The 25491-nt window shown below is 42.2% G+C and overlaps 1 protein-coding gene across 1 annotated transcript; it reads right to left on the bottom strand.

Annotated features, from left to right (window-relative positions):
- Nucleotides 1–915: 915 nt before the first annotated feature.
- PHAX (phosphorylated adaptor for RNA export) lies at nucleotides 916–23790 on the bottom strand. The gene is made up of 5 exons (XM_030193566.1): nucleotides 23652–23790; nucleotides 18160–18782; nucleotides 7159–7279; nucleotides 3039–3122; nucleotides 916–2019 (listed from the first exon to the last, which is right to left on the bottom strand). The coding sequence occupies exons 1-5, from the start codon at nucleotides 23763–23765 to the stop codon at nucleotides 1753–1755; spliced, it is 1209 nt and encodes a 402-aa protein (XP_030049426.1). The 5' UTR covers nucleotides 23766–23790; the 3' UTR covers nucleotides 916–1752.
- Between the last annotated feature and the right edge of the window lie 1701 nt (nucleotides 23791–25491).

The raw sequence follows: 25491 nt of genomic DNA, 5'->3' as shown, positions 1-25491 counted from the left end.
TTATTTTTACTAGAATGGGTGGGAAAGACTAAGCTAAAGCAAAATGCTGTAGACCTAATACCTGTTTTGTTTTTTGGGGGGGGGGGTTCACACTGCTGTAGGGCTCTAACAATTAAATTAAAACTAAGGGAAACAAATGCTAGACTATTTAAACAAGTTACTAATGACTACTTCGTTTAATACAATTAAAATAGATTTTTATCAATAATCCTACAAATTCTCTTCCACCCCGAGCTTTAAGTCACCAAATTTCCCGGCAAACTAATATTTAGTTACCCAGTGAAGCTTCCTCTTTTTGCCCAAATACCACAGAAAAATATATTTAGGACAGTGTAAATCATGTTTATGCCACTAGATTTAGAAGCAATTCCTACCTGTGCATCTCAGCATGCCAACAGCTCCACGCTGGTTCCTCAAAATGCCTGTCAATTGCCAATAATTCCTCACTATAATTAACACCAACTCAAATTAGAAGGATAAGTAGTTCTTTGTGCCGATCAAGTGAGAAGCAAGAACAACCAAAACAATACAACAGATTTGAATATGGGGCCAGTTTCTGTTCGACATCTCACAGAAAATACATTTTGCAAGTGTTAAAAGGTCATCTGTACTAGACATGTTTATTCATACCTTTTCAAGGATACTTTTTGGTCATATTTTTTTAATTACTATTTTCTCCATTCTCCTATTAAAAAGTATTCTACCCCAAGTCTACAATGCAGGCAGTGTAGTGCTTGTATGGGCTTCTAAGAGGTGTCAGAAGACGAGCCCGATTTACTTGGTGATATCTTTACTCCTCCCACCCCATAAACCTAAGCAGAAGCAGCTTTGTAAAAATTCTCCAGACTGACTCAAAACTTGGAAAAAAAATTGGGGCATTCTTAAATAATTTTGTCTTTTTTTTTTTTTTAATTGTCAAATTATCAAACACGTACAGATTTATAAGAACAAAATACAAACCAGAACGGGGAAATGAGAATTTTTGATTTAAACATATGACGGCCAGCTGAATTATTTAAATACTAATTTATCAGTACAGTTGCTTTAAGTATTCAGAGGTACCAAAAACCAATTATATTAGTAGAGAGATGATTGCCAATACAATTGGTTGGAAGTCTTGATACATGTGGTTTATGGTGCTTATTATTCACAGTGGCCATGAAATGCAAACAAAATCTTTATGCAAAATCTTATTTCATAAAACTGCTGTGAGAAGACACATCCTATGGAAAACATGGGTAAAATCATCTTTGCCACAATTCATCCAACTTCAGTCCCCATCCCACAAACCTTTATTTCTAGCACACAGGTATTTCCCAATCATGTTTAAAGAGTGAAAACTAACCAAAAAAGGTACATAAACAGTTTAAAGGACTCAATGACATTCATAGGGCACTACAATTCTTCCAGACGTTAAAGAATTTCCACTATTACACAGAGATACACTTTAAAACACATTGGTCTCCCTGTCTTCTTACTGTAGTTGCGCCCACAGTGAACGATGCTGGCTGAGGCACAGGGTGAGACAGGACATATCACTGTGCCTCCTATTACCACACACAATAGATGCAATTTTACTGCCCTGGAGTGAGAATCCTAAGCAGGCTAATGTATGAACTAGTCAGGAAAGCAACATTGAATGATAAGGCTGTATCTGGCTGTGTCAATGTCTGAGCTCTCCTTTTAACACGATTCTTGTAGAAATGTCACTCTTCTCACCATACCCTCCCCAAATGTCAAGAGCATGTCGGATCAAAAAGTCTCCAGATTGTGGGAGTTGTCAATTTCACCAGCATCTTCAAGATCCAGCCTCACATCTCCATGACACTCCTGAGAGTCATCCAAGGAGGCCAGAGCCTCATTGGTATCACTGGCAAAAGTCTCACGAGACGCATCATCATGCTCACGCAGGCTCAGGCCTTTGATGGCCTGCTTCATCTTCCCTATCATTTGGCGTCTCCTCTTCTTGGCAGCTTTCTTGTTTTCATATTCCTTTTGGTATTCAGCATAGAAAATCTCCTTTAACAAATAAAAAGAAAAAAAATGAGGTATTTGGCTGCCATTACTGCTCAGAGCAAAAGCAGTGCCTACAAGTCTTAGAATGCAAACCTCACCACTTCATGACTTGGTTACTCACCTTGCCATACACAAAATAAGATATTTTCTTAATTTACATGGGAAGGGCACCAGTAATTTCTTAGCTTACTCATACCTAATACTCACAACCCCCACATTCTGGAATTTACTCCCAGAGGGGCTACATCTAACTTGAGACTACCTCTACTTCAGGAAGCATGTGAAAATCTGGCTCTTCTCCCAAGCCTTTAATACATAGGTAGACACTGACTATATACCACTCTGCACCTTGAATAGGTTGCTACACACACTGTAACTTAGACCAGTTCCTTATATCTTGTTTAACTGTACAAAGAACTTCCTTCAGTTTAGCCACCCATCTATTTATCCCAACTGACTCTGTACCACACATCTTGTCCCCATCTATATATCTGCACTCTGCCCCTCAGCTACATGGTAAGCTGTACTGTAGAAAAGCATTAGTATCATAGCAATGTTATTTGAATGTTGTGTGCTTTTTAGATGTTTCATTAGTATTATGCTGACATTGCGTTATATCTCTGTTATTTGAATTTCAGTGATGTTAAATATGTATATTTTTGATACTGTTTCATGGTAGTCCTATTAAGTTTTAATTTGCTGTTCTCAAGTTTTTCTCATAGGTATGGGCTGAATGATCTGTGTGAATGATGTACATCGCTCTGAATGTAAAAAGAGTGATTTATCAAGTCTGAATAAACATGCCCCATTTATTGTATTTATGTTTATATTTGGTCATTTTTGCTATTGTTATGCTGTTAATAAAATTGTAAGTTTTATGTTACAGCAATAACACCGCCTTGGGTGAATCTGTTCATAAAGGCAGTTAATAAATCCCAATAAGTAAATAACAGATAACTCTCTCTCTCTGGTTGCACAACACTGACAAGTTGAGAGATCAGCTGTTATTATACTTGTTTTACCTTGATTTGTTCTTCAGTGATACTAGGAGTGTTTTTCAACAGGTTTAGATAAACTCCTCCTGGTGTTCTTCTCCTGCTGCCATTCTGCATAGAGAACACAAACAAAATTTCAAGTGATTAGCTAACAGCTCCAGAATAAATATCATGGTATGGTGGAGCTAATTTAAAAATACATCAAGAACTTTGGGGGAGTGGGGGAGACACAGAATGAGGCAACCCATCACTGGGTCCATATAAATAAACACCAAGGTACTGCATTTCAAACATTTCTCTTGCTATTATACCAGTGCCGTTGGGGTCTCTCTAGTGAAGCAGGATCAATCTGATCTTGCAAACAGTCAATGTATGCTCATTTTATTTGAATACTTTACTTGCTATATTTACGGCATTTTTAGAGTGGGCACCAGACCCACAAAACCCTAGAAATTAAAATTACAAGGAGATAAGAGGAAGGGAGGGAAGTTTTTATAAACTGATACATTTTGGACTAGATTCTATATATGGTGCTAAAATCACACTTAGCGCTGTTCTATAAACTATGCCTAAAGTTGGGCACAATTTATAGAATATGCGTAGTGCCCGGACCCGCACGACCATTCACAGCAATTAAAACCTGGTGTAAATGCTCGCATCTAACTTACTGGGCATATTCTATAACAGTACGCATAATTTCTAAACCCCACATGACCCGCCCATGGCCACATCCCCTTTTGAGATCCGCTCATTAGAATTTATACGCACCACTTTACAGAGTACACTTAGAATACTGCGCACGTAAATTCTAATTAGTGACAATAAGTGCTTCTTAGTGGCCAATTATCAGTGCCAATTAGCTTGTTAAACAATTAAGTTCCATATGGCTGCACTGCCAAATTTGCGCGTGCAACTTTAGTTGCCATATATAGAATCTGGGGGTATGACAAGAAGTTCGAATTGATGTAAGCACTTGTTTAATTGCACCTGAAATTTTCTTTTCTATATAATGGTTTAATTGAATTGTTCAATAAATAAAAAAAAATTGTCCACTGAGAAATGGTTATATTTCCTTTATTTCTTTTTTACGAAGGCAAGAAATGGGTCCACATATGGGTGGCATCATTGGTGTCTCCTGGATCCGGACCTTGTGCTTTCCATTAAGACTCAGGACAGCCTTACAACTTTTCTGAGCACATGTGGCAGCTACTGTGCTTGGTATTTAGAACCTTTCTGCCTCAGTCTTGTTAATCCATGTGACCTGCAAGAAACACATTCTCAGCTCTCCACATTATCTACTGTATATAAGAAACTTTTGAACAAAACATAACCCAAAATGGCACAGCTGCAAGATCTTCCAACTGCAGTTGACCAAAAAATTTTCAAGAGTGCAGAATCTCCTTAACGACTCAACTTGTGTACCCATGGGAGCAAATGGGCCATACGCAGTCCCGAGGACCAAGTGAGCTAATCAAGTACTGCGGTCAGACACATTAAAAAACAAAGCACTCAAACAAAATGGGTAAGCACAGCAGTGGTACTTCTTTTCCCTTTATCTACTCAGCAATGGTTCCTCAGCAGCACTTGCTTCAGTAGGCCTTAAAGGGCCACAGACCAAAAAAGCTCAGAAGAGGAAAGGAAGGGAAAAAAAAATCCTCAAATACCAAACATTCCCAAAGGCTTTTAAAGAAAAAAAATAACCCTTCAAACTTGAAGTGAGTGCCTCACAGAAGCCTTTGGCTAAGAAAACAGCCAGTGCTAATTCTCCCAAATCAGATTCTACTGCCTCTCTATACAGAGACTAGCACTGCCATGCTCCTTCTTATAACTCCAGGAAAGGTACTTAAGATCCTGTACGCTGTGGGAAAGAAGCTGTATCGCAGTTCTATGCTAAACTTACAAATGTTGAGCTGCGAACATGAGTTGCTACAGCAATTTCAGGAGGAAGTCAAAGATCAGCCAAAGCACACTGGAACATTCACTGAAGACCTTCAAAAAGTTCAATATATAAAGCAGCTCATACAATGAGCTTATCTTGTTGGGCAGACCAGATGAACCATAAAAGTCTTTATCTGCCGTCATCTACTATGTTACTACCTACGATGCTTATGATATAGCCTTCTGCACAGGAGCTGTGGCCATCGACCCTATGGAATAGCCTCTCCATCTATCTAAGATCAGAAACTGCCCTGCTCAAAACTAATTTTCCACGATCTTCTCAAATGCTTTGAATTAAAGACTTTCACAACCCCATATCCCTCAAAATTACTTGAGCTGGATCTGCTTATGAACAATGAGCAAGAAATCATTACCCTGTTTGTGTTTTTCCTCAATATACTTCCCTCCTGTATAGACTGTATCCTTGCCTATCCCTTCTTCCTCATGTAGGAAGTTGTTTATTTTGCTGTTTATTTTTCTGCATGTTGTCTTCTCCATCCCATTTTAACATTTGTATACCACTTAGCTTTACTTGTGATATTGGTGGTACGTCAAATAAAAAAACTGAACATCTCCATGACTGCTACTACATCCAAGTCCACCTCCATCACAGCCTCCAGATCCAGAACCTCATTTCCTATACTATGGGCATTAGTACGGACAACTTTCTAGATGTTGCCCTTTCCCCCCCATTTCTATAGAAAGACTTAAGACAGGCATTTTCAACATGACGTCCAAATAACGAAATAAACGTTATCAGAAAATGTTTAAAAATTGAAGTCCATAATGAAAGAAAAAAAAAAAACGAAACATTTTCTGATATTTGAAAATACACACAAAAAAACATTCTGAAAGAGGATGTACCAAAACCTTCCTAGACATTTGGAGATAAACGTTTCCGCCAACTGAAAATACACTAAGCAAAATGTGCAATGGTGGTACTGGTCCCCATGTCGAAAAAGCATCCTTGGCAATGGAATGATGTTCCCTCCACATGCAAAATGGGCATATATACCTCTGCATGTGGAGGAATATTCCTCAGACTGCTCAGCTATGTCTCTAAGAAGGGAACAAAATTTCTCTGTTGATGAGACAGCTACTGGTCCTGAGGCACAGGAGACGAATAGTGGGGCCTGAAGACTAACAGGGATCTCCCCTCCAGGGCCTCCCCTCCAACTCTCATCCACATCCAGCAAGCATTGAGTCACCAAAGCATTCAGCACATCCATGATTAGCGTGCAGGTGTCTCAAAACCACAGGTGTAACCCACTGACCCCAGAAACATCACTGTGCTCACCTCCACCTACTGAACCCCGTGAGACTCAGCACCAGCACACAGTCATGAAAACACACTAGCTGCCCAAAACACTCACTCTCCCGCCACCAACAAACAATCGAGACACACACAGCAGCAGCACAAAACACTCTCCCAGGAACAGCACACAGCCCTCACAGTGTGGATATCCTGAAAACCGGACTGGCTGGGGTGTCTCCAGGACCAGGTTGGGAACCACTGACTGAGGTGTTTAGTGTAAAATAAGATGCCACTACAAAACTTCTGAAATGCTAAATACTGTGACTGTAGCAAGTACGCAAGGTTACAGTACTGGGGTACTTTTATGTGGACAAAAGAATGAACAAGTCTGCAGAAGCACAACTAACCAGGAATAGCAGAGATGGCCAGATAGTAGGAAAAGAATGGTACAGGATCAACACAATAAACAAACTGAACCTATTGGAAAGCAACCACCTGACATGGCTAGGTAAATATAATTTTATTTTATTATTGTATGTGATTTTATTTTGGTATACTTTATTCATTAAATTTATTTATACTTGTACACTTGTTGATTATTTATATTTTGTTAGGGCCCCTGATGCAGGCATTAGCCAAAACACGGCCATGTCAGGTTGTTTTCCAATAAAGGTACTTTTATATGGACCACGTATAGGCATTCCCTGGGGTGGTGTTTGGGCAGAGCTGGGAAGGAGATGTAAGGTACTCGCACATATGTATGTGCACTGCCTCAGACCAGGTGTTAACTGGGTGGTGGTGCTTCTGGCATTACCAGGAATCACTTGGACAGTGTATTTCATACAGGAACATACATTGCTCTCATAAAATAGGAACATTTTCCCCACCCTGTTATAAAACTGCCCTCCTAAAGGGCAGCATGTTAACCCAGAGAATGGAGCAAGCCTTTCCTACCAGGATAAAGAGGCCTCCGTTCTGTTCCACTTCAGCAGTTTCCATCAGCAGTTCAATCGCTTTCCTCTTGCCAATTGTTTTTACCACTTGAGCTATCAATTCCTTCTTTGGTTCTCGAAGCCTAAAGGAGGAAGGAAGAAAAAAGTATGGCACTATGAATTCAAGAGGAAATTCCTCTTATGAGACAGCAAACTCAGAACTAAAGAAAATCAAACCAAATGTGGAGAAGGGTACACTCTAGTGCCATGCAAGTCTCCTAGTCTTCTTATGTTAGATGTTCATGTTTCCTTGTTCTCCCAAGGTATCATCGTCCCTCCCACAGAAGAATCTGGAAGAAGCACCTTTGTATGAAACTAACAAATTCATCCAGAGGGTCCCATAATACCTGAGTTAAGATGAGGGACAGACAGCAGTAGGGGGCATTGTACTGAGGAAACATGCCTAAGAAAAGGGGCAATTTAAACCAGGCTACACAGGAACTTAGTACTTCATTTCCACATTTTAAAAATATTAATGATGATTTTTATCTTAATGTGAACAAGACAAGAAAAACCGCAATGTCAATTCCAGTGGGTTCTGTTCAGTTGGGGCTTTAGATCTGTATGGTCCTGCCTCGTTGGGCACCCCAATTTCAGATCCCATTTAGAGTTTTTCCTCCCCCTCTGAATGTTGCAGGTATGCATGTTCCAGTGTGGTATGTAATTATATACCAGACAATATATGAATTGCTCCATAGAACTAAAAAGCCTTTGAGGATTCTGGTGCTTTTGGATGTCTTTCCACATTATTTCTGGTACTCATTGTGCCATAATCCATTGAATAGAACACACTCCATGAAGGCCTGAATTCCACTATCATCACACTGTGATGTGAACCTTTTGCTTAACTTACGAGCCTGCACAGATATGCTGACCAAAGAGCTTTCAGACTTAGGCCTTCTGTTCATTGTATTAATATGTTCTGATAACACGATTATGTATTTTTTTTATCTGTTACCCATTGAGGATGTTTAGATCTTGCAGGCTTAATACAAATAAAAATTGAGTTGGCCAGGCCTGGAGATGCAAAGAAGCAGCAGTCACAGACAGCCCTGCTGTAAAGGCAGGGAGAAGAAAGGTAGGAGAGGCTAGGGAGTTATCACTGCTTAAGGGTGACACCTAGGGGCTTATTTTCAAAGCACTTAGAGCTCATTGTACTAAGCCGCAGTAGTGATTCCAGGTGCTACAAATGCAACAAACCCGTTCAATTCCCATGGAACTTTGTAAGTCTAAGAGGGAAATGCATCAAGCAAACGTTAAAAAATCTAAATCGTTAAAGTGCTTAACGAATTTGAAACAACGAAGAATGCACAAAAAAAACAGCTCAGAAATGTTCGGTGCGGTATTGAAAAGTACAATGTATCATACGTTCGTAATCCCCGTCGGTAATTGGCTCCTTAAGCATGCGCAGAGCAGCCAAGCATTATGCTGGCTGCTCTGCGCATGCCACAAACAGTCAAAACAAACAAAAAAAAAAACACGTGGCTCCTAAAATAAAAACAAAAAATGAAAGGATCGGGAGGGGGCAAAGGCGCTTGTCAAGAGCGTCCTATATGGACGGCCTTGACCCCCCCCCCCCCACCCGAGGTCTCCGCTGCTCCCGATTCCCCCTGCATTATAAATTAAAGAACAAAACAAAAATCAGCAGCCCCGGCCGGCCCCCTCTCTTCCTCTCTACTCTTTCACCCCACAGCTCCGCCTCCCGACATCGTACGCCCTGTACCCCGCCCCCTCCAGGGGTCATCGCCGCCATTCCCCCCTCCACCGGGCCCCCCTCCCTCTTACCAGCCCGTGCAGCGCTGTGTGAAGGCTGAAGAACAGCTGATGCCTTTGTGTGCCCAGTCTTCTTCCTTCGCTCTCTCTCCTCTTGGGCCCGCCTCCGTCTGACGTAAGTAACCAACGTAGGTTACTTACGTCAGACAAGGGCGGGCCCAAGAGGAAAGGACGTCCTCCTTTGCTCCTGGGCCCGCTCTTGTCTAACGTAAGTAACCTACGTTGGTTACTTACGTCAGACGGAGGCGGGCCCAAGAGAAGAGAGACGTGAAGAAGACTGGGCACATAGACATCAGCTGTTCTTCAGCCTTCATACAGCGCTGCACGGGCCGGTAAGAGGGAGGGGGCCCGGTGGAGGGGGGAATGGCGGCGAAGACCCCTTGAGGGGGCGGGGTACAGGGCGGATGATGTGAGACGGAGCTGTGGGGCGAAAGAGTAGAGAGGAAGGGAGGGGAGCCGGCCAGAGCTGCTGATTTTTGTTTTGCTTTTTAATTTATAATGCAGGGGGAATCGGGAGCAGCGGCGACCTCGGGCGGGGCAAGGCTGTCCATACAGGATGCTCTTGATGAGCCCCCACTTTTTTGTTTGTATTGCTGCATTTTTTTTATATTAGTTTTAGCCGGACCGCCCTAACGAGAGGTACAGACCTCTCGTTAGATTTCTCGGCGTTTCGTTCGGTTTTCCTGCGTTAAACAAATCGGAAAAGGTTAGTGCATGTCATTTCAATAGGGTTTCTACACTAATTTCTCATCTGCATTCCGTTTTTGGTAGCTGCTACCAACGTCAGAAAAAGGGCTTTAGTGCATGCAACGATTTGAAAATTCTTCGTTAAAGGCTCATTTTTGGCTTGTTAAAGCTTAGTGCATCTGGCTCTAAGTGATTTGAAAATATGACTCCTAGTGTTCTTTTTAAATTCTTTTTTTTTTTAACTTAAAGTTTCTGGAATCTAAAGTTATTTAGGGACTGGAATTGGCAGTCTTTCAATTGACTGATGATATTAGTAAATCTCCTAATTTAGTTGGGTTTGGAGTTATTTATTGTCCACCAGGTCTACAGTCAAAAATTAAACAATTATTTTATGTAATTTCTTCTTTTTTTCTCTAGATTTAAATTTACATTTGGAAAATATGGTCCCAAAAAACAATCAGGCAAATGATCTGCAAGACCCAGAACAGAAAAAAAAAGAGCAGACAACATAAAAAGTAAAATATGTATTCCTAAGTCATCAAAACAGCAAACAATTTCCTTTAATCGCCCAACATGGCATGTTTCGCACTACAAAGGCTGCATCAGGGGCTAAACAAATAACTAAGGGCCTCTTTTACAAAGCCGTGCTACTGATTATCGGTGCGGCAAATGAGAGGTAGCTCATTCAATTCCTATGGGCTTCCTCTCATTTGCCACGTAAGAATCACTAATGCGGCTTTGTAAAAGAGGCCCTAAATAAATACATAAAAATGCCATTAATCAAAACACCTACATTAGATAAACTAATCAAACACCTACAACTTAAAACAAACGAAATATAAAATACATATTACTTCTTGGGTATGTAGGTCTTCCTTTATTTGTATATGTCTTTTATATTTCGTTTGTTTTAAGTTGTAGGTGTTTGATTAGTTACTTTATCTAATGGCCTTTTATATATTTATTTATTTACAGTTATTTGTTATCCAATAAGCTATCAGAAAATAACCTCCAGCATCAGGTTTGGGAACCAATGTGTTAATGCTTAATACTAATAAGATAAAAGTTCTTATGGTTTAGTAATACATCGCATTCTGTTCCATCTATGATTTTGCTCAAGTAAAGCGAAAATACTTACCTATAGCAGGTATTCTCCGAGGACAGCAGGCTTCATATTCTCACACGTGGGTAGATGCCGATCCGGGTTGCCCGGTCCAGCATTTATGCGAAATCTTTAAAAAAAATCACAGCTTTGTGAAGCACAAGCCGCGCTACACTGTACATGTGCGAGTGCATTCCTGCCCGCTACGAGAACGCAGTCCTCTCAGTTTAATGTTAAAGCAGAAAGAATAAGAATAAAACAATGGAGACACCTCCAAGGGGAGGTGGGTGGGATTGTGAGAATATGAAGCCTGTTCTTGGAGAATACCTGCTACAAGTAAGTATCTTCGCTTTCTCCGAGGACAAGCAGGCTTCCATATTCTCACACGTGGGGAATCCCTAGCATCTAGGCTCACCAAAAACAACACTGATTAATTGGGCCTTGCAATGGCGAGGACATAATGAAACTATATGCAATCTGAATGAGGGTGCAGCCTGGAACAGAACAGGCCTGGGAGGGTGGAGCTAGATTCTAGACCCCAGATTCTGCAAAGCTGACTGCCCAAACCGACTGTCGCATCGGGTACCCTGCTCAAGGCAGCAGTGTGATGTGAATGTGTGGACTAAAGACCATGTCGCAGCCTTGCAAATTTCTTCAATGGAGACTGACCTCAAGTGGGCTATCGACACAACCATGGCTCCGACATTATGAGCTGTGACATGACCTTCCAAGGACAGCCCAGTCTGGGCATAAGTGAAAGAAATGCAATCTGCCAGCCAAACTGAGATGAGTTTCCCGATGGCGCCCCCCATCCTGATGGGATCAAAAGAAACAAAAAGCTGAGCGGACTGTCTGTGGGGCCTTGTCTGCTCCATGTAGTAGGCCAATGATCTCTTGCAATCCAAGGTGTGCAAGCTACTTTCGCCAGGATGGGAATGAGGACGGGGAAAGAATGTTGGCAAGACAACTAACTGGTTCAGACGGAACTGGACACCACCTTCAGCAGGAACTTAGGGTGCGTGCGGAGGACTACTCTGTTGTGATGAAATTAGTAAAAGGTGCATCCACCACTAAAGCCTGAAGCTCACTGACCCAACAAGCTGAAGTAACAGCAACCAAGAAAATGACCTTCCAGGTCGAGTACTTCAGATGGCAGGAATTCAGTGGCTCAAAAGGAGCTTTCATGAGCTGTGTGAGAATGACGAGATCCCATGACACTGTTGGAGGTTTGACAAGAGGCTTTGACAAAAGCAAACCTCTCATGAAGCGAATAACTAAAGGCTATCCAGAGATGGGCTTACCTTCTACACGTTGATGATAAGCACTAATTGCACTAAGGTGAACCCTTATGGAGCTGGTCTGTGTAGGGCAAGTAAGGGGATATAAGGCCTTGCTCTCACACCAGACGGCAAACCTCCTCCATTCAAAAGAGTAACACCTCTTAATGGAATCTTTCCTGGAAGCCACCAAGACTCAGGAGACACCCTCAGAAAGACCCAAGGAAGCAAATTCTAGGCTCTCAACGTCTAAGCTGTGAGAGACAGTGACTGGAGGTTTGGATGTAAAAGCGACCCTTCGTTCTGTGTGATGAGGGTTGGAAAACACTCCAATCTCCACAGTTCTTCGGAGGATAATGCCAGAAGAGGGAACCATATCTGCCGCAGCCAGTATAGCGCAATCAGAATCATGGTTCTGTGGTCTTCTTGAGTTTCAACAAAGTTTTTCCTACTAGAGGTATCGGAAGATACGCATACAGAAGACCTGTCCCCCAACTGAGGTGGAAGGCACCTGACACTAGTCTGTCATAGGCCTGAAGCCTGGAACAGAACTGAGGGTCCTTGTGATCTAAGTAGCAAAAAGATCCACCGAGGGGGTGCCCCATGCTCGAGATCTTGCGGGCCATGCCCATGTGAAGAGATCACTCAAATGGTTGCATTATCCTGCGCAGCCTGTCGGCCAGTGTGTTGTTTGCGCCCGCCAGATACGTGGCTCAAAGGAACATGCCATGCAGGCAAGCCCAATGCCACATCCAGCCAGCCTCCTGACAGAGGGCGTGATCTGCTTGTTAATGTAATACATTGCAACTTGATTGTCTGTTTGAACGAGAATAATTTGATGGGACAGCCGATCTCTGAAACCTTTAGAGTGTTCCAGATCGCTCGAAGCTCCAGGAGGTTGATCTGAAGATTTGTTTCCTGGGGGGGACCAAGTTCCTTGAGTGTGAAGCCCATCTACATCAGCTCCCCAAACCCAGGAGAGAGGCATCCATCGTCAGCACCTTTTGTGGCTGATGAATTTGGAATGGAAGTCCCAGAGTCAAACTGAATCGAATTGTCCACCACTGAAGAGAATGAACAAGCTCCGGGGACACTTGGATGACATCCTCCAGACTCCCCGTGGCTTTATACCATTGAGAAGCCAGGGTCCATTGAGCTGATGTCATGTGAAGACATGTCATGGGTGTAACGCACACTGTGGAAGCCATGTGGCTCAGCAATCTCAACATCTGCCGAGCTGTGACCTGCTGAGAGGCTCAAACCTTCTGTGTGTCGAGCAGGGCTCCTATGATGTGACTAGGGTAGTTTAGAACAAACCCTAGTAGTTCCAGCATCCGAATACTCATCCGCGTGAACTCCCGAGCATTGTCCTCTGAGGTACTCTTCACCAGCCAATTGTCGAGATATAGGAACAGACTCTCAGTCTGCACAGAGACGCTGCGACTACCGCCAAACACTTGATGAAGACCCTGGGAGCTGACGCGAGGCCAAAAGGCAACACGGGGTATTGAAAGTGATGTAATCCCAGTCAAAACTGAAGATAGTTCCAGTGGGCAGAAAGTATCGAGATATGAGCATATGCATCCTTTAAGTCCAGAGCGCACAGCCAATCATTTTTCTGAATCATTGGTAGAAGGGTGCCCAGCGAAACCATCCTGAACTTTTCTTGGACTAGAAATGTGTTCAGAGCCCTTCTTCCCCTGGTGGAACAGGTTCGACCACATGGGCCTTCAGAAGGGTGGCGAGTTCCTCTACAAATATCTGCCTGTGCTGAGCTGAATGAATGAGATCTCGATGGGCAATTTGGGGGGTTTGGAATTCCAATTGAGGATGTCTCCGAGATGGACTATTTGAATAACCCACCAGTCGGAGCTTATGAGAGGCCACCTTTGGTGAAAAAGTTTAACCTCCCTCTGACCGGCAGTCGTCCAGAATGGACACTTTTACTGCGGCTATGCTCTGCTGGAGCCAGTCAAAAACTTGTCCCATGCTTTGACGGGGGAGCAGAAGGGGCCTTAAGTGCACGCTGTTGACAAGAACAAGCACGCTGGAGCTGAGCAGGCTGATGAGCCGAAGAAGCGTACCTACGCCTAGAGTAGTAGTAGTAAGGAGCACCCCTTGAATTGCCAAAATACCTCCTAGATGAGGAGATGGATGCAGAAGGCGCCCAGCGGGAGAGAGAAGAGATTGTTATCAGTGTGTTTCTTGATTTGGTCAATGGCTTTCTCAACCTTCTCTCCAAAAAGGTTATCCCCCGGCAAGGGACATCCGCCAACCTCTGCTGAACAGAATGTTCTAAGTCAGAAACACGTAGCCATGAGAGCCTGCGCATTGCTATACTCTGAGCAGAGATCCTGAATGCCACATCAAAAGTGTCATAAGTGCCCCTGGCCAAGAACTTGTGACACGCCTTCTGCTGCTTGATCAACTGGCAAAAAGGCTTGGCCTGCTCCACAGGGAGCATATCGACCAAGTCTGACAGCTGTCTCACCGAGTTTCGCAAGTAAACACTCGTGAAGAGTTGGTATGACTGAATACGGGAGATCAGCATCGAGGTCTGGTACATCTTCCTCCCAAAAGATTCCAGGGTTCTAGCTTCTCTGCCTGGGGGAGCAGAGGCATAGTCCCTAGTACTCCTGGCTCTTTTGAGAGTGGATTCCACCACCATGGAGTCATGAGGCAACTGAGGCCTTACAAGCCCAGGCTCACCGTGGATCCGATACTGGGTGTCAATCTTCTTGGGGACGCCCAGTTCCCAACGAGGACTGCCCAGAGTACTTTATGGAGAGGAGCCGTCACAGCCTCCTTAGGAGATGTATAGTCCAGGACCTCGAGCATCTTGGCCCTGGGTTCATCCTTCACCTCCAAAGGAAATAGAATGGCATCAGCCATCTCCTTTACAAAACATAGGAAAGAAAGGCTCTCCGGCAGAGACTGTCTCCTTTCAGGTGGTTGGGAGGGCTCAGAAGGAATTCCATAAGACTAAACGTATCTGGGATCCTTCTCTGATTCCTATGAGCACTCCTCTTCCGTGTCAGACAAGATCTCCCTATGGGATGCCCGAGATCGAGCCTGCCTTGATGCCGAGGAGACATGTCCTTGAGAGCGGCGTCGAGAGGCCGGCTCCCACCAAGACTCAGGTGAAGTTTCCTGCACCAACGCTGAGGGGGTACTGGCCTGTGTTGCAGTTGACACCCCAGCTGCAGCGAGAGGTATGGCAGGCGCAAGCACCCCCGATACCGAAACACAGAACTGCATGAGGCCATCCAGCAGCTCACGGAGGAAGGCCCAAATACGCTCATCGAGGGCCGACATCGGGAAAAGCTGGGGCGTCAGCTGTCTGAACTACATCAAACTGTCCATAGCGCATAGCATCAAACAAGGACACACATTGCTTATGTTCGTTAATGTTTAAATCCAACACAGCGCAGAGTTCAAAAACTTCAGAGTTAGTACTTAGCTCAGAAAACTTGAAAAGTCATCTTTCCTGAAATCATTAGCGAACATAAGCAATGTGTGTCCTTGTTTGATGCTATGCACTGTTTGATGTAGTTCACACAGTAATTCTTTAAGCATTAGGAAGGTTTTTTCAAGCCAATGAACAGATCATAGTGATCGTCTTTAGCTCTATAGATCGGTTGATCTGGAGCTCTTTGAGGCTTTTTCTTTCCTTTAATATACATTCTTTTGCTCACACATATTTTTTATATTATAGTGGGTCATTTTTTGTTGTTTTTTGGTTTAGATGGTTTAATTGGATATATATCATGGCTTTTGTTCAGACACAGGACAAAAACACTTGTGAAATGGTCTGAGGTAATATTTTTCGATTCCCACTGCATAGCAATTCAAGCCACTGCAGCCTCTACCGTCCTGTGTGTTTAAGTTTGTAGAAAAAGTTAGAATGTATCAAACAACTACTCAACAGATTAAGGTACTGCTTGCAACTGGACTTCCAAATATCAACAGCAACCTCAAACCGCTCCCTATAGGCACTATCATCTCAGCTGGCAATAGTCTCCAGTTTCTCTCTCAAAAACAGAATTACCTTTCATTCCAGGAGAAAGTAAAGACATGGCAATTGCCTATGCTCTAATTTTGGAATTCTGCCTTGGTTCCTGCTGAGTTTGGGAAGGGGAAAAAAAATAAGAAGGTGGATGATGCTGGAGTCTGTCACAATTAGGCAACTGGCGTTTTTCCTGAATTTGATGGGTTACTTGATTGATTGGACGTTGGGTTTTCTTGCAATGGTTGGGTGCTGTTGGGTCGTTTTACCAATACATTTTATTGAATCTTGTTAAATTGTGCTGACCAGGCTTCTGTTTTTATGTAGATTGCTATATTTACTTGATGCAGTTCCGTATTAGATGTATTTATAATTTTTGTTTTAAAGGCTGGCAAAGCAGTCTGTAGGCAAAATCAGTAAGGCCCCCAAAAATTTTCTTTATATATGCAGGGAGGGGGAGATTTCTTACGAGGTCTACTGCAGCATTTTAGGATCTGATTTTCTAAGATTGTTTACCCATTCCTTGTCCATGAGAAAAGGTTTAGGGGGGGGGCTTTTCCTAAGGCTCGCTGGCGTTTTTAGTGCACGCTAAAAATAGGCATGCGCTAAACACTATTCCTAAAAACGCCAGCGGGCGCCTAATACCCCCTTAGTAAATTGAACCCTTAGTATATCCATGTACACCACTGGCAGAAATAACCACTATACCTCCATTGAAGAAATCTAGACTACCCCAACTTGACATTTCGTCCTCTAGATTGTAAGCTCCTCTGAGCAGGGACTGTCCTTCTTTGTTAAACTGTACAGCGCTGCGTAACCCTAGTAGCGCTCTAGAAATGTTAAGTAGTAGTAGTAGTAGTAGAAATACATGGACAGCAGCTCCTCTCGCCACCTGATCTTGCTCACTCCCAGTAGCTCCTCTCGCCACCTGCTTTCGCTCTTTTTGTCCATTCCTCCCTACGTCTCCCTCCACTATCCCCCCAGCCATTACCCTCATCCCAGCTAGGCCTTGCCACCTAGTAAGCCAGTCAGCAAGCCTACTATACCTAAATGTAACTTGCCTTGAGATACTAGTGAAAAGGCCTGAGCAAAATCCAAAATTCCTTCCCCCTTTCCAAGGATGATCTTCATTCTTATTTTCCATTTTTTATTAAAATCATCATTGGAGAGATCATCGAGGGGGGAGGGCAGAGGACCCACTTCTCTTAACCCTGTGAAACTTGTTTTTTTCTACTTGATTCATAAAAGCTTTTTTTCCCCCCTTAATTTCCAACACAACAGGACTTTTACAGACTTAACCCTTACTCTGACACTCTTTTATTGCATCCCACTGTCCCTAGAATCAATGGTTACCTCTGGAAGGGCATCATACTCTGTTCTGCTAGTAGCACAGCGTAAATCTGAGCCATGCGGTGCATCGCACAGCTCTGACTTACACAGAGCAGCAAGTTCCTGTTCCTGGGGGTTGGTTGCAGAATACTCAGCAGCCAAAAAGAGAGACTGATTTTTTATTTTTTTTTTAAACAGGCACAAAAATCCCAAGTGCCAGAAACAAATTTCTAGTTGCCATGGCAACCTGGCGCCTGAGATTCATAGAGCCCTGCAATAACTAAAACGCATACAAAACATGTATGGATTTCTGTACTGCTCTGCTGTCCAAAGGCATGTGAAAGAAATGGAAATAACATATTTCCAGAGCACTACAGAAGTGGAATAGTAGATGATGGAGGTAGCCTTTTTATATTTGATGCTGACACATGCTACTGACAATCTGTTTTAAATGGCAAAATTCCTTTTTGGACCCTGTACCTATGAAATAAAGTGACATCAGGACAATTATAGAAATACTTATCTTGATTTAAAGCAGGTTTGAAGGCTATTTCTCACTGGTTTATGGGGATTGACAGTACCCTGATCTCATTTATTGCTGGTGCCCTTGGTTGCTTTCTCTTCTCTCAGCTCTTAAATGTAAGCCATTCTGATATTTTGTTTAAGGGTTGTATATCAAATGCTGAATTAAACATTTATGCTTAAGTCACCCATAAAGCTTATGCCTGACATGCAAATTTTTAAGTCAAAATCATAAACCATAGCTGAGCAGAATCGCTTTGCTCTCACCGATAAGCAATTTCATCAGCCACTTTCTCCTGAGAATCTTCCTCGGTAATCTCACAGCGCCCTTTGTAATCCATTTCTAGGCTTTCTCCCAGCCTCTCCTTAACAGGGCGTTTGCGTTTCAGGTGGCTCTGCCCTTTCTCTTCCTCTTGTTTTGCTACAGATTTCTTGTCCTCCTGCATGTACTCATCAAGCTGCTTGTTCAGTTGCTCCAACTCTTCGTTGTTGACTTTCTCCATTAGTTTTCTAGCCAGAATGTAATTGTAGGCCTCAGACTGCCTGCTCAGGTCCATCTGTCCATCCATCCCCAAGATCCCCAGCTCTGTGGTCACAGCTTCTTGGTTTTGTTCCTGCAGCACCGAGCCCCAGACATTGTTGATTTTTTTGGTTCCAAGAGCGGTCTGCCTCGGATAGCTCTGACCAAAAGGAGGCTGATGGGGTTTAACAGGGGGGAGATTGAAACATTTCTGTCGCTTTCTTTTCCACAGGGAGCTGTCCTCCTCATCTGAATCTGAGATGCTCTCATCAGTTGAGTCCTCTTCTTTATTCATGCGATAGTGGGAGCTGGGTACTAGAGAAGGAGTGCTAGTTGGGAAACCTATGACAGTGCAGTTCACCTCAAGTTTCTGAAAAAGAAAACAAAAGCAACTCAGTGCCAAGAAAACAAAATCAATTATAAAGGGTACCTTCTTATTGCTGGACTCCCCAATTACACATGAGCCCAAAAAGTCCCAGCATATATCACTTAGGGCCCCGTTTACAAAGGCGTTCTAGTGTTTTTAGGGTGCACTAACCATGTAGATGCCTATAATATGCCTATGGGCGTCTACACAAGTTAGTGCATGCTAAAAGCACTAGCGCACTTTTGTAAACAGGGACCTTAAATTATACAGAGCAAAAAGAGGGGGAAAAACAGCATACACAAAAAGTATACAAACCAAAAAAGCACAACTGGGCCTTCAAGACTGAGACAACAGGAGTCCTTATTAATGAGTGACCCAACACGGGCCGTGTTTCGGCGTCAACAACACCTGCCTCAGGGGTCTAGCAATAAAATGAAATTTATAAGAATAAAAACATAAAATAAAAAGTTTTTTTTATAAAAACAATATTGGAAATAATATTAAAAAACATATAATCTGATCAAATGAAACATCACCATCAAAATTATATATAAAAGGAACAAAGTTTTTTTTATAAAAGAATATTTGAATATACATAAATAAATATTTATATAAAACATACATTAAGACATCTATAAAATGATTGAACATGCTCAAAAAACAGTCATAACAAACCAACCACATATTATAAAGGATACTTGTACTATATACGTAAATATATATATATATATATATAAGACGCACATTAATAGACATCTATAAAATGTTTGAAACAATGTCCAGAGAACATGGTCATAGCAAAACAGTGACATATATAAATATGTATAAATAAATATTCGTACCCAGTGAATATTTTAACATATAAATTAAAATTCTAATTGTTGTTCAATATGTAATGAACTAAAGGTTAATAATAAAGTTAAATTAGCACATTTAGTGTGTGAAATTATAAGCCTTATAATCATGAATCATTATAACTTCAATATTTTTTCAGCGGATAGAAGTTAGTGCATGCTAAAAACACTAGCACACTTTTGTAAACAGGGCCCTTAAATTATACACCTTATAGATGACTCATTTATACCGCCTTCCTATTTTTATTTCATAACACTTCCCTTTTTCAATTCAAAATATTTTATGGACCAACAGAAACAGCCAAAGAGCAGTAATGCAATAATGTGGGCAGTGGGTCCAGAGTAAACAAATTACACATTTCAAGTGATTTCATGATTTATAAGACTGCAATTTTATAAAAAGGATCGATGAGGACTGTAAGCTGCAAAAGACAGTTATATACTGCATTATTGCTCTTCGCTATTTCTGATGGCCCACGAAAAAAAATATTTTGAATTGAGAAAGGGAAGTGTTATGAAATAAAAAATAGGAAGAAGGTAAAAATTAATGTCATCTATAAGCTGTATAATTTAAGTGATATATGCTGGGACTTTTTGACCTGAAGAAAAAGTCAGCAGAGATGTGAAAAGTAATTGCAGAAAAGGCAATATTTTAGCTTGCCTTGTGGCGATACCAGTGTAGCTAGGGTGCCATTAACTACCACCTCCTCAGTGCCTTAACCAATTTATTAAGCTCCAAATTCCTTTCCTTACCCCTCTGCGTTATACAAACCTAATTCCATCTTTGTTTAACCTTGATCAAATAATGCTCAAAGGTTTTTTCAGCTAAAATTTTTGAAAACTGCAGTTCAAAAAATGTAAAAACAAGCCATTTCCAGGAGCTGCCTGCTCTAATGGCCTGTGTAATAAATTATTTCAAAGACTACTTATGTTGCATACAAACTGCCCATTATTGTTTTGTATCAAACGCACGCTACGGAATAAACCAAGGCATTCCAACCTAATCCTGAGGACTGTCAACCAGGTCTGTTCTTCATTAGCCACATTGAGCCTGCAAAGAGGTGGGAAAATGTGGGATACAAATGCAATAAATAAAAAATAAAATTATAACCAAAATATTCAAACTAAAATGTTATTAAACAAAATGTATTAAAAAAAAGATTCACAGTGAAGTCTCAAGGATCGTGGTTTAGAAATTCTATATATAGATAATACCAATATTCTTTTAATTGGTACTGAAGGACACATCTACAACAAAATGCTTTTCTCCAGTTGTCACATCAACTCTTAGACACATCTCATACTTATGCAATAAGAGCATGGATAGATAGAGCCCAACCCACTTCTAATTATCAACTTCACTTTATACAATGAATACTTACTGTAGGAATAAAAAGAGACCCGAACTGTATTGGACAGAAAAACCCCGTCAATACACATTTGACAAACACAGATCCAACATCTCTATTCTGCAATAAATCTAATAGCTCTATTAGTTTAGAGACAAACATACCGTTCCTAAAATTAGAATTTTTTTCTCTACCATGCATAAGTTTAGTGCATTAGAGGCAAAATCAACTTCTGCAGTATACAAAATTGTCTTTACACGGACTTCTCGGTTTACAGTATGTCAGGTTATCCTACCAGTTTCTCTTGTAATTAGCGTGTATCAAAAGCATTGTAATATACTAAATAGGGTTTAATTTTAATTTCTTTAGTGTATGTTAAAGAAAATTTGCAAAATTAAAATAGCTGATCTTGAGGATGGTAGATGGGTTGTTACTGCTAGGAGAGAGTGTGAGGGGGGTTGGTTGGGGAAATTTAACAAGCTGTTATTGATATTATTATTGATGGTGTTGTGCATGGACATGGGGGGAGGGGGAAGAACCCCCATTTCATTCGAATGAATTGGTTTATTGAAAATAACAGCTTTGCTACCCCCCCTCACTCCGGCAATGCCGACACAGCCCATTCAAAGTGAATGGGCTGTGTTGGCATTAGTGCACTGACAGCCAGTAGTGCGGCTTAGTAAACAGGGGGTTAAGTTTGTTCACTAAACATTATTCAATCATTGATCTCTAAAGGCTTTTTTTTAAATGAAAGTTAGTATAGTATGTTTTACTGTGTTAACATCAAATAATAAAAAAAAAATCTCTTGCTCCAAGATTTTACTGTTACACACAAATGAAGAAGGTAGATAGACTACAGTACAAAAAAAAATTTTTTTGATTTCCATGCAGGGTCTGTATTCCTCAAGCTGTCAGAAACCAAGACTGAACTGTGCTACAAATCACTAGAACAGGAGCAGTAATGTAATTGAGTGTCAAAAGCCCTTGCAACCAGAAGTGAAGCCAGGTTTTGATGTCAGGGGGAGCAGGCCTTTTATAAAATAGGTGCCAGTGCAAGCATAAGCACCATTTTATTCAAAATCTGTTTGGGGGAGTAGCTGCTCCCCTTGCACTCCATCTACCTATGCCTCTGCTTGCAACACCTACTGTACTTATTTGTTAGATACACCAACATCTTATTAAAGAACAAGATTATGGTTTCTCTTTCTCACAGCCCTCTTGTTCTATCTTTTGCTCTCTGCATCTGTCAGGTGGGATTTAGGATGAGAAGACGAGGTTCACAACAGCCTCTTTCCTGCTCTGGGTGGCTACCTTTTAAGAAGCCACGCGTGGCCCCAGAAAAGTACTTACTACCCGGTCTGGTTTCTGCACACACTTGCCATATCATACACTCTTCTTTCTAGACATGGCTACTTGCCTTTCCTGATGCCCTCCACAAGGTTCCAAGGCCAAGCTGGGGCCTTCTTTAAACCAATGCTCCGATTCTTAGCAGCACACGTCACCCATCCAAAGGTTCTACATGCTGGTGTTGTACACTCCTGTTCTAGATGAAGGGATTCCCAATTCTCTATGGGGCTAGCAGCGACACACACACAATGTGGAGAAAGACACGTTTTCCCCCCTTCAGCTAAAGTTGAATCTCCCAATTTAAAACTGTAGGCTTGTTCAACTACTACTTAACATTTCTAGAGCGCTACTAGGGATACGCAGCGCTGTACAGTTTAACAAAAAGGCCAGTCCCTGCGCAAAAGAGCTTACAATCTAATGGGCGAAATGTCAAGTGTCAAGTGGGGGCAGTCTAGATTACCTGAATAGAGGTATGGTGGTTAGGTGCCAAAGGCGACATTGAAGAGGTGGGCTTTGAGCAAGGCTTTGAAGATGGGCAGGGAGGGGGCCTGGCGTATGGGCTCAGGGAGTTTATTCCAGGCATGGGGTGAGGCAAGGCAGCTTGAGCTGCAGGGTATCCACAGTAAATAACGCATATGTATTTGCATACATTTGGTCTTGTTATGTTTCTCAAGGACCAAGGGAGAACCGACCTAAAGCTATCAGCTAAATCGCCAGGGCACCGCTTCAGACTAAGCACTGTACATAAGTACATAAGTACATAAGTAGTGCCATACTGGGAAAGACCAAAGGTCCATCTAGCCCAGCATCCTGTCACCGACAGTGGCCAATCCAGGTCAAGGGCACCTGGCACGCTCCCCAAACGTAAAAACATTCCAGACAAGTTATACTGGAGAGAGGAAGAGCGAGGCACAGAAACATGCGACAACAGAAGAATCGTCTGGATAAACATTACGTATCGTTTATTTCAGCCCTTTAATTCATTGTGCATTTTTCTTGATGTATTATTTTAATCAAATATATTGCTATTTATTGTATCAACCGTGCCTCAAACTGTTGTTTAAATAAGGCGGTGTATAAACCTAACATTTAAAACAGAAGGGGAGTAGGTAAAGACAACGTATGGGTCTAAAATACACCAGTGTTAACAGTAGAGTCCTTGGAGCGCTGCAGGACCTGGAGAAAGGTAACAAGATTCTTTGCAAGCTGTTAATGCCTTTTTACTGGCCCAGTCTCAGAATGAACCGGGGTGCAAGCCACTAAATGGATTGCACGCCTCTATGTTATCGCCAGCGAAGGCTATCTCCTTGCTCTCCCCGTACCTGCTCCGAGTCGCGTTGCTGATGCTGCATCACCTCCGCTATGTCCGAATCGGAGCCACTGATTTCCCCCTCCTCGGTCTCCTCCATCCCTCTCGCCGCCACCGCGGTCGCCATCTCTCCCGCGCCCTACGCCGCGCTTCCCCCTTCACCCGGAAATGCAATGCACCCCTAATCCAGCCCCTCCCTCATCGCTAGACAACCTCCCAAAGAAAGTTTAATAAACGCAGGAGGCAGGAGTTCTGTGGGTTGTGGGTTGAAGCCAGTCGGCGCCGGGGGCGGAGCTTGCCGCCATATTGAGCGCCCCAACCAATTTGCAGACGCTATTGAAAAGAATAGCAAACCTGGGAGGTTTATCCTGTTTTATTAAACCTCCTTGGTTTTGCGTTCTTTAGGCGGGAAGGGGGTATGTAGGGGAACTGGGGAGTTTTCGACGGGTCTGTGAAGGGGGAGAGGGTTATATATTCAATTTTTGTCATTGCTCAACAGCTTGTTTTGGGCCTCTTTGTTGCGTTAGTGATTCCTGTGCGGTAAATGAGAGGAAGCCCATTCAATCCCTATGGGCTTCCTCTCATTTGCTGTGACAGAATCGATAGCACAGCTTTGTTAAAAAAAAAAAAAAAAAACCTTTGTTATTTGCAATGTTATATTGTAGTTTCAGTGCTGTGCTATGGGGTCTTTTACTAAAGTGCACTAGCGTTTTTAGTTCGCCCCAAAAATCAGCTGGTGCTAAAGCTGAGATGCCTACAGCGTTTAACACCAGCTGATTTTAAGCCTACTGCACTTTAGAAAAAGACCCCATATATGCCTTTATTTTTGTTTTTTGTTTATGATGACAAAAATAAACTCTGTATTTTGTGCTCATTTTTCTGCACTGTTCTATAGATACCGCATACAGTTCAAGCTTCTCCTTCTTAAATACAAATGCACTCAGTCTGCAGCCCCTCTCTACCCTCATCTCCCCTTACGTTCCCGCCGGAAACCTTGGCTCACAGGACAAAACCCTCCTCTCAGTACCCTTCTCCACCACCGCCAACTCCAGGCTCCGTCCATTCTGCCTCGCCTCACCCTATGCTTGGAATAAACTTCCTGAGCCCTTACGCCAAGCCTCCTCCCTACTCATCTTCAAATCGTTACTCAAAGCCCACCTCTTCAATGTTGCTTTCAGCACCTAACCTTTATACCTTTCAGGAAATCTAGACTGCCCCATTTTGACGACCCTTACTCGACGGACTGTACATTTGTCCTTTAGATTGTAAGCTCTCTGAGCAGGGACTGTCCTTCTATGTTAAATTGTACAGCGCTGCGTAACCCTAGTAGCACTTTAGAAATGTTAAATAGTAGTAGTAGTAGTAATAGTTCTATAGAATACAGTAATACATGGCCAAATTTCAGTGAGGATATCCTGTTTCCCGATGGGTTCATCTTAGCTTTTGTTGTAATCTGCCCTGGGAAACCTGGAGGCATATTTTCAAAGCACTTTGGAAGGCTAAGTTCCATAGGTTTCTATGGAACTTTGGGAGGCTAAGTGCTTTGAAAATGAGCCTGCTGGTGTTCTAAAGATGGAATATATTGAAATTAAATGTAAGTCAAATTAAACTCTCCTTCTACCGGGGCACATGGAGTCACATCTTCATCTCTTTTGTAGACGTTTACATTTTAGATACACAAATGGATTATTCTGTTTTGAGCATGTTTCAGGGACAAGTGGTTTTAAGTCGAAATAATAAAAATAAATATTTTGTTTCAGGCAGATCTCTCATTTGTTTAAAAATAACTAAGGGGATCTTTTACTAAGGTGTGCTAAACGCTGAGATGCCCGTTATCCCCGGATTCTATATAG

This window comes from Microcaecilia unicolor, chromosome 2 (assembly GCF_901765095.1).
Source record: "Microcaecilia unicolor chromosome 2, aMicUni1.1, whole genome shotgun sequence".
NCBI lineage: Eukaryota > Metazoa > Chordata > Amphibia > Gymnophiona > Siphonopidae > Microcaecilia > Microcaecilia unicolor.
Note: the sequence above shows the minus strand (reverse complement) of the source record. Positions and strands in the feature narration are given on the sequence as shown.

Bases quoted from the DNA above. Each gene is read 5' to 3' on its own strand.
- PHAX (XM_030193566.1), bottom strand. From the start codon at position 23,765: ATGGCGACCGCGGTGGCGGCGAGAGGGATGGAGGAGACCGAGGAGGGG. The intron at 7,280-18,159 runs GTGAGAGCAAAG...TTCCTCCTTTAG, and splicing joins GCTGATGAAATTGCTTATCG to GCTTCGAGAACCAAAGAAGG. The intron at 2,020-3,038 runs GTAAAACAAGTA...TATTTGTTAAAG, and splicing joins TCACTGAAGAACAAATCAAG to GAGATTTTCTATGCTGAATA.